We start from the raw sequence: 11,878 nt of genomic DNA on the forward strand, positions 1-11,878 counted from the left end.
CCATATTTCCACGGACCCTACAACAGGAATATGTGTTTTTTTATAAGACGAACTGTATAAAACCTAACCAGTTGTCCAACTGGGATGTGGTCCAAAATTCAAACGATCGCTCGCCCTATATTCTCGGGGGTTGGAAACCAAAATGTATTTAAAATATCTGCTTAAACAACAATACATATAGTGAAACGTTTCTTTAGAAATAAAAAACCAAAAAAACGGAATGCTTTAGTTGAACATTGCGTCAATACGTCGAGCCATAGTAAATTGCTCGAGCTAAGCATGGTGAAGACAAAAAATGATTCGTACAATTATATATTTAGTGCTAACAGTTATATAATTAGGAATATAATATATATATCAGAAAATTTTGATTCATATATCATTGTTTTTTAAACGTTTATGTAGAAATTCTAAGATATTTTATTTTATTTGGGTGACCATTTTTAAGTGGACGGTCACCATATTCCATATTAGACATCAAATGCCCATTTGTCTAAGAGCCATATCGGTTGTCTTGGTCCCAAAAACTAGATTTCTAAATAATAATGGATTCGATAGATACCAATGCAAGTGTCCATTGACACTAGCTTCGCTTAATTTAGTTGCCATGTCCACATCATTTGCATACGCCATCTGGCATAAATACATAAAATAAATGTAATTTAGTATGTCTATATCGTATTTTCCGTTACAGTTTGCATAGTATATATGCTTGATCAAAATTCTAATAATATATACATTTTGTTAAGATGTTATAGATAGTTATAGTGATAGCTAGTAGTTTTTTTGACATGTAAAAGAAAACCAATCAATTTCTACATACGTATTAACGATCGATATTTACATCGATCTGTCTTAAGATCTTTTGTTTTTTTTGTTGGTTTTTTAATTGGTTTTACATGAAATAATTAACGTAACAAACCAGGAAAATAAAACTGTGTACGCAATATATAGATAGATATACGTCATAGTTAGCATGCCATTTTCTCGGTCAGTCACATTTAGTATGCATGTGAGATGCATATTAGGTTAGACTTGGATCAATTCAATCCTTTGCCATATGTATAAATGAGCATATGATATGAGTATATGACACTACGTACCCTTAACAATTAATCAAATTGCTATTGCACCAATAATATATGTGAGGTTCAAAATTAATGGTTCCCTACTCCCTAGTAGAAATCAAATCCGACGACCAAAATAGCTCAACGATTGATTTTTTTTGTACAGTACAGGATGATATATGGGTGCACACACCATATTTTCTTACGCATACATGCATATTTTTGTCTATTTTTAATTACTAGTATTTTTGTCAGTCATGTATAATGAAGAAGTCGCATGATGCATAGCGTTTCCATGCAATAGATGTCGATTTAAAGTCGCATATGGAGAAAAATAGAGGCACTAGAAATGTGTTTCTATAAATGATATCCAACATGTAATGGTGATTTTACAAGGGAGAGCCGTGGATAGTGGATACTCAAACAGCATATAATTTTGCGTGGGGGAATTTATTATATTGGCACACTCAAACAGCATTTGTGAAAATTCTTGACGTAAAGAAAAAAAAAGAAAAAATGTGTCTAGTCTAAATGTCATAATAATGATAATAATAAATAGGTGTATCCTAAAATCGTAGAACACTGACTAGGGGGTAGATGCTGAGGTGGATCGCAATAGAAGAAAGAAGATGGTCGGCTATATCTCTCTCTCGATACGTTTCTTACGGCCAGAAATAAGGCAAACAGGTGGGCCTAGCAAAGATGACTAATCTCCACCGTCCAAACTCAATACACACAAATATTCGTTTTTCTCTCCCACAGTCAGAGGTCAGGTCAGGTCAGGTCGACTAACACACCACGATCTAATATTTTCTTCGCTACTTCTAATACAGACTTACTTTTTTGTTATGTTTTGTTTTGGGTGCTCTTCCCTGTGGAGTCCAAATCAGCTAGAGAGACACGTGTCGTTATCACCAAAAGATTCATTGTGTATATATGGGTCCCAGTCGTCTCTGCTGTGATTCCCCCAAATCTGACGTACGGGCTGCAGTTCGCCGCTGGTCTCATCCGCCAAACGCCGGTTACACAGTGGAACAACGGCTGAAAGATGGAAACAGTGTTGAATCTGGACCACTAGGCTAGATTATTAAAATAATAAATAAAATAAAAAACAAACAGGAGAGACACGTACTTTTGGGTTCCATTCCATGTCAGAAGAAGAGGCATTTCTCTTGCTTGTCAAAGACAACTCAGGCAACTCTTGTTCCTGGTAATAATGATATTCTTCTAATTTCGGCAACTCTCTCATCCTCATCACATGTTAAAAGATTTGTGGTATTCTTCAAGGCGATTATTGTCTTATAGTATATAGTATAAATGTTTTTAATATATTATTAACTTGATAAAAATCCGGGTCCAAAAACCTCTAGTTACTTATACGGTACCTTAGAGCATCTTTATTGGTAGGTTCTGATTAATTAATCTGGTTACGTTTGAAGAAGAAGAAGAAGAGTTGCGGAAGCAGGGCAAGACTCAAGAGTCAAGAGAGATACTATTGGATAGTGGCGGCTGCTGGCTAGTGGAAGAAGAAGGGACATGACGTCACCAAGTACACCCTTGTTTTCTAGTATTTTGTATACATATCTCACTAGCTAGCTAGCTACTAATTAAAAATACGTATGGCTATTTCTTATATATTATGGTCTCCTTCAACAATTTTTTTTTCAATAATATATAAAAACACGTTTCAAAATACTAGTAATATGATCAAACACAACAGGCTAGTATCTATAACAAAATAGCAAGCGTTTATAATTTAATGAAAGAAATAAAAGAGAGGAGAAATGGTGAGATAATTTACTGAGGTGAGTAGTAGTAGACTAGTAGTTCTAAAGAGAGAGAGAGAGATTAGTTTGACAAAAAAAAAAAAAAAGAGAGAGAGAGAGAGATTCGTGGGACGGCGGGGGAGCATAGTTTCTCGTTTCAGACTGTGGTGTCTGTATGTCAGAGTCAGAATCAGAATCAGAGTCAGACCAAACCTCTCTCTATTCCTCACATACGAAGAATCCATCAAAGCACACACACACATCACACCATATACATGTATCTATCTATTAATTTAAATATACATATATACCTTCTTTAAAAGTGACAAATTATTTATATAATTAAAATTTTGTTTGCTTTTTTCAAAAACCAGCAGCTTTAATTACCTTCCCACACACACTTCTCCTCTCTCTCTTTTTCTCTTTCTCTCTCTCCCAAACCTTTAGCTTTCTCCATTTCTTCTTCAGATCAGCTTCAAACTTCCATAGCCATGGACACTGCTAAATGGCCTCAGGTATATATATATATATTTTTTGATTTTTTTTTTTCAACTTTTCTCCTTTGTCAAAAAATAAATGTTCTGGTTTTGGATAGAAAAAAAAAAAAGTTGGAAGCTGGTGGTCTAAGTGAAAACGAGAATAATCGTGTGCTTTGTTTGTTTCTTGAAAAAAAAAAAAAAAAAAAAAAAAAAAAGAATCGCCTAGTTAATTTATATTGGCTTGATAATTAATTAGGAGTTAATGACACACAACTACCAAGTACCAACCATATTTTTCTTTTAACACAAACATAACTCCTCCATTCAGAGTCATTATGTAGATTACATTTAAGGTTTCTCCGGCGGTCTCTTACTCTATCTATTCTATACATGACTAACATGAGACTTGTAGTTGATTTATTAATTGGTTTTTATTATATGGTTGTTTTTTAAATTCGCATATTGTCTCAAATGTTTAACATCAAGAAAATATGGCTTGTCTTCGTGCTTTCGTTTGGAAGCACTTTTACGTATTCGTGGGTTTAGGAGGTAACGAAAATTTTCGAAAGTACTAAAAGAAAGAAAAAANCTGCTACTCCGGTTGAGAGGAAGGCAAGACCGGAGAGAGACCAAGCTTTGAACTGTCCAAGATGCAACTCTCTTAACACCAAGTTCTGTTACTACAACAACTACAGCCTCACTCAGCCCAGGTACTTCTGTAAAGACTGCCGTAGGTATTGGACCGAAGGTGGTTCTCTCCGGAACATCCCCGTCGGCGGTGGCATCCGGAAGAACAAGAGATCTTCTTCCAACTCCAATTCCTCTTCATCACCCTCCTCCTCTTCTTCATCCAAGAAACCTCTTTTCTCCAACAACAGCAACACCCCTGCGCCGCTCCCTCAGCTAAACCCTAAGATCGGTGAAGCGGCTACTACTACTACTAAAGTTCAAGACTTGGCGTTTCCTCAGGGGTTTGAGAACGCCCACGAGGTTAAAGATCTCAACTTGGCGTTTTCTCAAGGGTTTGGGATTGGTGGTCATCATCATCATCATCATCTCAGTAACCCACTTGTCTCAACCTCCTCTGCTTTGGAGCTTTTAGGGATCTCTAATTCCTCCGCTTCCTCTAATTCACGCCCTGCTTTCATGTCTTTTCCAAATGTTCACGATTCATCCGTCTACACAGCTTCTGGTTTCGGTATGAGTTACCCACAGTTTCAAGAGTTCATGAGACCAGCTTTGGGCTTCTCCCTTGATGGTGGGTATGCTGGGGATCCTCTACATCAAGAAGAGGGGTCCAGTGGCACTACTCCTGCCACTACTAATAATGGAAGGCCTTTACTGCAATTTGAGAGCCTGCAACTTCCAGTTTCATCACCAAGCACCAATAGTGGTGGCAATGTGAAAGAGAATGATCATCATAGTGATCATGAACATGAGAAAGAAGAAGGAGAAGCTGTTGGGTTTTGGAATGGCATGTTGAGTGCTGGCACTACTTCTGCTGCAGCATCTGGTGGTGGATCATGGCACTGATTATCATAGTCCCAAGGACCCAAGTTCTTTTTTTACAAGAAAAGATTAAAAATTTTCATCCAAATTTTAAAAGATGGAGAGGGTTAACAACTTCAATCTGGGTGTTTAGTACCTTTTGTTTTGGTTTCCTCCTTTTGTCTAAAAACTAGTATTAACTTTGTTGGGGTTGGGGATGGATACTGTATCTATATTTTAGACTCTTTTAAATCAAAATCTCAGTTGTTCGTTTACCTAATTTTATGATATTTTATTATTTTTTCCGTCTATCTCAAGAGATTCTTGTGTATTTATTAACTTTAAGCGTGTAAAAAACTGTGGGGGGAAATGTTGTTAAACCATGAACTTTCAAATTATGACCATTTAAACCATGAATTTTATAGTAGACCATTTAAAACATCAATTTTTGTTGATTAGCTCTTTTAAACATTAAGTTTTGTTGACCAAACCAAAAAAACATGACGTTAAATCCGATAATCGAGTAACTAACAAACGTTATTCTGCTGTTAACACTCTCCGTTAGTGACAAAACGACGTCGTTTTGATGAAAATTTTAGTTCGAGAAAAATGTCATTTAAACCATGATCTTTTAAATTGAAGTCATTTAAACCATGAATTTTCAAATATAGGTCATTATTAAATCATGAACTTTGTTGTAGGCCATTTAAAACATCAACTTTCATTGATTGAGATTTTTTAGACATCAAGTCAAACTATTAAGTTTGCTAACATGTCTTACTTCAGTCGATCACAAGGGTCAATACAAGGATCAAGATCACAAGCACAACAAACATCATAAGGGGTCACAAGCAAAAGCACAACAAAGATGCGGTAAAATAACGCATCAAAAACCTAGAATCTTAAATAAAGTGATTATAATTATATAAAACTAAAATAAGGTGATCAATCTTTCAAACTCCAGTGTGACATTTTAATACCTAGAAAAAAACTCAATACACAAACAAAAAGACACAAAAGACACGACAAAACGACCAAAACTGAGTATTAAACGAAAGACAAAATACGCTAAAGGCACCATATATCACTTGTTTAGTTAGCATAATTAATGTCATATCAAGTTTGTTTAGCTTAGTCAACGGAATCTAATGTCTAAAAAGACTCATTCATTGAAAGTTAATGTTTTAAATAATCTAAAGCAAAGTTCATGGTTTAAATGACCTAAATTTGAAAGTTTATGGTTTAAGTGGTTTCAGTTTAAAAGTTCATGGTTTAAATGATATTTTTTTGAACTAAAATTTTCATCAAAACGACGTTGTTTTGTCACTTACAGAGAGTGTTAACGGAAGAATAACGTCTGTTAGTTGCTCGATTATCAGATTTAACGTCATGTCTTTTTGGTTTAGTCAACAAAACTTAATATTTAAAAGAGCTAGTTAACGAAAGTTGATGTTTTAAATGGCCTACAACAAAGTTTATGATTTAAATAACCACAATTTGAAAGTTTATGGTTTAAATGACATTTTTTTCTGGTGCCATACAGCTACCAAACTCCGAGGTTTAGAGAGAAATGGGACGGTCATTGCCCTCTTTCAGACATAATATGGTCTTGTCTTTTATGCTAACCCAAAACCCATTAACTTAATAAAGTAGTACTATTCCGCTATTAATCACATGTGTAGTGTATCCTTATTATATATTATGTTCTACTCGAGACCCTTTTTGTGAAGAATACGAAATGAAAAAAGGACACTTTTGTAACCAAATCGTTTTGGTTCTTTGTTTGTCATTTAGGACACACACACTTAGCCGAAGTGTAAGGAACCACAAAACAACAGTCAGTTTCCTAAGGGCATCCACAATGAGAGGTTATATTTTTTGGGCTCTTAAAATTTTTAATTAATATATTTTATATTTTTGGTTGAATAAGAACTTTGGGAACTCTAATTAAAATGTTCCCCTCCAATAGTGAGTTATAATATTAAGTCTCTTAATTTATTTTTTTTCTATTTCTTGAAAATAAATAAATGAAAATACAATATGAAACTATTGCATATTTAGAAGAATGTTTATAAAATTATTGCATTTCATAATTTAGAGTCATCAAACAATATGATATAACAGCTTCTTAGCCAAAACATTATACAAAAATCAAAATCTAAACTGATACCTGTTCCCGGACTTCCTCACTGGGAGAGCTGAGAAGCTTGATGAATGAAGGAACATCACCACTTTCCATAATGACTTTAGCTTTGACTTCACATTAACAACCACTTTCTGTTTAGAAGGATACACCAAAACTATATGCTAAAATGTCAACGAACTTGATAATTGGTACACAAGCCTTAGCAATCACCTGAACAATTAGAGAGCTAATTATTGTCATGATCACTCTGAGATACTGCCATATAATAGTAGTAATAAAAAGTCAAAATACCAAGATATTCTTTGCAATTCCCCTTTGTGACAACGCCCTGGAGAGTGCGCGTAAACCTAGCTGTGGATTTGTGAGACCTGATTCCAAAATCACCACCTATATATACAGCAAAAAGGGATGAAGATTTAGACATGAAGATCTTTCCTAACACTAATCTATACAGCAACTAACGTCTAAGTATCAAAAACAGTATTATAATAACTCCAAATGGATGTGGAGAAAAACGTTGTGTTAAGCTGTTCTAAGGTATTCTCGTCAATTATGTACACCACATAGTCAAAGTGGTGTTATAAACTTACATCCATCTTGTTGGAAGATAAAGCCCTGTCCTGTATGACACAAAAACCTCAACCTGCAACAAAGAGAATAAGCAAAGATTAGAGATTGCAGTTGTTGAAATCAAACAATGCTCAAAGAGAGATTGAAGTTTCGAAAGTTTGTACCTTACAACTTGGCCAGATATACTTAATAATACTTGACACACTCGCCACTGCCGCATCACGCTCAACTTTCTCTGCTTGTGTTGGTAACAGAAAATCACAGAAATCTACTATTTCTGCAACAAATCAAGATCAAAGATTTCTCAACAAGATTCTTTGTGAAGAAGATACAACACCAAAAAGCATAATCAAACACCAGTCAAAGCTTTTCACTTTCAACAAAGTAATCGAACTAACAAGAACCTAAATTTCATAGCCACATTTTAGCAAAAGATTCAAACTTTTGAATGATATTGAGCTTCATTACCTTTATGCAACTGAAGCATTGGGATCTTAGAGAAACTATTCTCACTAAACCAATTACTCTCCAATCTAGGTTGCTCAGCTTCTTCATCTTTCTTCCTCTTTTTACTCTTCTTCTTCGAACACGACGCCGCCGCCACCACCACCGGGGTTACAGGCTCGACGTCGTTATCATTACTCCCGGGATCAACGTCCAGTGAGAAGAAATCAATCGGCGATTCAATCCGACGCTTCAAGGTTTTGGAGTCGTTTCTCCTCTGATTGGCCTCCGCCGATTCAATCCGACGCTTCGCATCTCCTCCGACCCCCGATCGAGAGAGAAAGAGAGAGAGATTTACAGAGGAAAAGAAACAAAAACCCGATCGTCCATCAAAATCAAATTCTTCTCTTTTAATCTGATTGCCCAACAGATAAGTGACACGTAAGGGCTCTTATTTCGAATCCGAGTCTACTAAATTAGAGGCTCTCTTATATTTTTTTCTTCTACTATCTGAATTATTTTTTTCCTTCTACTGTATTCAAATCTCCCTTAAAACCTCCCATTGGGGAAGGCCTAAAACAATTTTAAATTAAAAATAAATTAATAAGAAAACAGTACAGAATAAATAAATAAAAAATCATAGAAAAATGGACCCAGCCCCAACATTCCCCTTGGACTTCGTACTATCATCATCATTCGTCCCACTACACAGACTCTCGCACAGGAGATCAAAACACATGTTAGTTATAATGTTAAAGTAGAAAATGTGAGTTGGGTTTTAGTTAAGAATCCAGCTTACAACCATTAATATTATATAAATGTCAATTAATACTACTAATACCAAATAAATCGGAGGTTGGAAATGATTTAAGGTGGTGTAGAAACTAGAAAGAGTAGTTCATGTGGTTGAGTTCTGTACAAGAGAGAGAGATTACAAAAATCTAGTATTCTTTACTCTTTGAAATGGCAACCCCTATAGCCTCCTACATTTTAGTTGCTGCTGCAATTGACTCTCCAACAACACTTGTCATTTGATTCCTTATTTGCTGTTCACATTTATTATATTCATAATAGTCACAGACACTAATTAATCGACAAGTAACCAACTTCGTTCGACAAAGTTTGTAATTAAACAACACTAGTTAAGAAGGGCACTAAATGCTATTTGGAAGTCAGTTTTGGTCCATTCTTTGTTTACTCAATTCATTTTTATATTTGCATATTTATTTGGAAGGAAGAAAAACGGGTAACTGCGATTTTATTCTGCTGAGGTCACGTACGTAAAAGAAGAAGAAACAGATTGGACTGGTGCTCTTTTTACCTAAGAGAAAAGAGTCACATCACCAAACATGGCATACTCATCAGCAATGACCACACAATATCATCCTTCTTTCCTTTTTTGCTTTCACATCATAGCAACAGTAAGCAGTCCAGTCTTAAAATTTTTGATAACCCTGAGCAAAATACAAAATATGGACTCTCTTATACATTTTATATCAGAAAAAAAAATTCAAAAAAAAATAAAAAANATCATCATCATTCGTCCCACTACACAGACTCTCGCACAGAAGATCAAAATACATGTTATTTATGAACTTACGATGTTAAAGTAGAAAATGTGAGTTGGGTTTTAGTTAAGAATCCAGCTTACAACCATTAATATTATATAAATGTCAATTAATACTACTAATACCAAATAAATCGGAGGTTGGAAATGATTTAAGGTGGTGTAGAAACTAGAAAGAGTAGTTCATGTGGTTGAGTTCTGTACAAGAGAGAGAGATTACAAAAATCTAGTATTCTTTACTCTTTGAAATGGCAACCCCTATAGCCTCCTACATTTTAGTTGCTGCTGCAATTGACTCTCCAACAACACTTGTCATTTGATTCCTTATTTGCTGTTCACATTTATTATATTCATAATAGTCACAGACACTAATTAATCGACAAGTAACCAACTTCGTTCGACAAAGTTTGTAATTAAACAACACTAGTTAAGAAGGGCACTAAATGCTATTTGGAAGTCAGTTTTGGTCCATTCTTTGTTTACTCAATTCATTTTTATATTTGCATATTTATTTGGAAGGAAGAAAAACGGGTAACTGCGATTTTATTCTGCTGAGGTCACGTACGTAAAAGAAGAAGAAACAGATTGGACTGGTGCTCTTTTTACCTAAGAGAAAAGAGTCACATCACCAAACATGGCATACTCATCAGCAATGACCACACAATATCATCCTTCTTTCCTTTTTTGCTTTCACATCATAGCAACAGTAAGCAGTCCAGTCTTAAAATTTTTGATAACCCTGAGCAAAATACAAAATATGGACTCTCTTATACATTTTATATCAGAAAAAAAAATTCAAAAAAAAATAAAAAAAATTCATGAAATCATCAATCTGAAATCAGATAAGTTGCAAATTTACCGATAAAAGAAAAGAAAAAAAAATAGTTCTTCTCTCCTACGTGTAAAGCATGCGTCCATTCATCTAGAGATTTCTAAGCTGCATCAAAAGCTTGGTAGAGCTGAAACAACAACAAAAAATGTATCAAATATTTCAAAGAGAATAATAATCAAACAAACCGTCTTCTTCTAGCTTTTGTTGATGCAAAATCATCAATAATTGTTTCAAAAATCATACTCTCTAAAACTTCTTTTTCAATGCACAAAATTGCTAAACCATTCAACCTTTCCTGAGACATTGATGACCTCAAATAATTTTTCAGCAATTTCAACTTGGAAAAACTTCTTTCAGCTGATGCAACTGTCACATGAGTGGTTAATAAGATTCGATAAGCAATAGCAACATCTGGATAACAACCCACTTCTTTTACAAATTCAAGAACTTCACAAGGTGCCATTGGTTCGTTAGATAAAGTTGCCTGCAATACTCTTAATTCAGAGAAAAGTTCATCTAAATCAACATCTGACGAGCCACCATAGGAAAATGTGTTATGAAATTTAGCACAAATTTCTCTTAATTGAATAGCATCAAGTGACTTTAACCTAACCGAGTTAAATAGGAATCCAAAAACAGTTTCAAAGGTTTTCATTTGCTCAAATATGTCCTTCAAGGAAGCAATTGCCATATCCACAACAATAAAAAAATAATCGACTTTGAAAGCATCAGCATGTGTTTGTATAACTTCATCATGATCATTTTCACCAAACTGTTTTTTTTTAAACCTCCTATGCTTAGTTGGAAATATAGCATTAACATCCATATCATGAACAAGATTTTTAGCTATATCCATACTAGATGTAAATCCATCTTTTCTATAATTCTCAAAAAAAGATATCACACCTTCCACTTGCTTCAAAGCTGTATCAATACGCATAGATTTAGCTTGTAAGCTCTTACTTACCATGTTAATAGCATATAAAATGTCATGCCAAATAACCATACCAAGCAAAAACTCATAATTCTCAAGCGCATCTACCAAACTTTCGGTTTCACTCTTTGATATAGCATCATCACACAAACTATGCAATTCTATCAATACTGACATTAGTTGAGGAGCTTGATACCTTATAGCTTTAATACTCTTAATTCGACTCTCCCATCTAGTATTAGACAGATTTTTTACTGTAAAACATGAAATATGCTTAAGTAAAACATTCCACCTTTTGGTAGAGCAAGAATGTGCCATGTCACTAACAACAAGATTCAAACTATGGCAAGCGCATGGCTTAAACAATGCTTTTGAATTAATTTCAAGCAATGTTTTTTGAACTCCTTGGTGTTTTCCTTTCATATTAGAACCATTATCATAGCCTTGTCCTCTCACATTCCCAATATCAAGATCAAGAGACTTCAAAATATTTTGTAATTCATTAAAGAGGCCTAATCCTGATGTATCATCTACTTTCAAAAACTCTAAGAAATACTCTTCTATTTTTATCTTTTCACTTGACAT

At 34.5% G+C, this 11,878-nt stretch overlaps 2 protein-coding genes and 2 long non-coding RNA genes across 4 annotated transcripts; 2 read left to right on the forward strand and 2 right to left on the reverse strand.

Annotated features, from left to right (window-relative positions):
* Positions 2,200-3,348, forward strand: LOC109125702. The gene is made up of 2 exons (XR_002032895.1): positions 2,200-2,277; positions 2,507-3,348. It is a non-coding gene; the product is annotated as an uncharacterized LOC109125702 (long non-coding RNA).
* LOC104705242 (dof zinc finger protein DOF1.8-like) lies at positions 3,703-5,080 on the forward strand. The gene is made up of 2 exons (XM_010421209.1): positions 3,703-3,720; positions 3,859-5,080. The coding sequence occupies exons 1-2, from the start codon at positions 3,703-3,705 to the stop codon at positions 4,843-4,845; spliced, it is 1,005 nt and encodes a 334-aa protein (XP_010419511.1). The 3' UTR covers positions 4,846-5,080.
* On the reverse strand, positions 6,865-7,429 carry LOC109125568. Its single transcript, XR_002032678.1, has 2 exons — positions 7,238-7,429; positions 6,865-7,156 (listed from the first exon to the last, which is right to left on the reverse strand). It is a non-coding gene; the product is annotated as an uncharacterized LOC109125568 (long non-coding RNA).
* On the reverse strand, positions 7,533-11,878 carry LOC104705243. The gene is made up of 3 exons (XM_019227225.1): positions 10,603-11,878; positions 7,681-7,793; positions 7,533-7,589 (listed from the first exon to the last, which is right to left on the reverse strand). Exons 1-3 carry the CDS (start codon positions 11,876-11,878, stop codon positions 7,533-7,535), a joined length of 1,446 nt encoding a protein of 481 aa, XP_019082770.1.

This window comes from Camelina sativa, chromosome 7 (assembly GCF_000633955.1).
Source record: "Camelina sativa cultivar DH55 chromosome 7, Cs, whole genome shotgun sequence".
In the NCBI taxonomy this organism is placed as follows: Eukaryota; Viridiplantae; Streptophyta; class Magnoliopsida; order Brassicales; family Brassicaceae; genus Camelina; species Camelina sativa.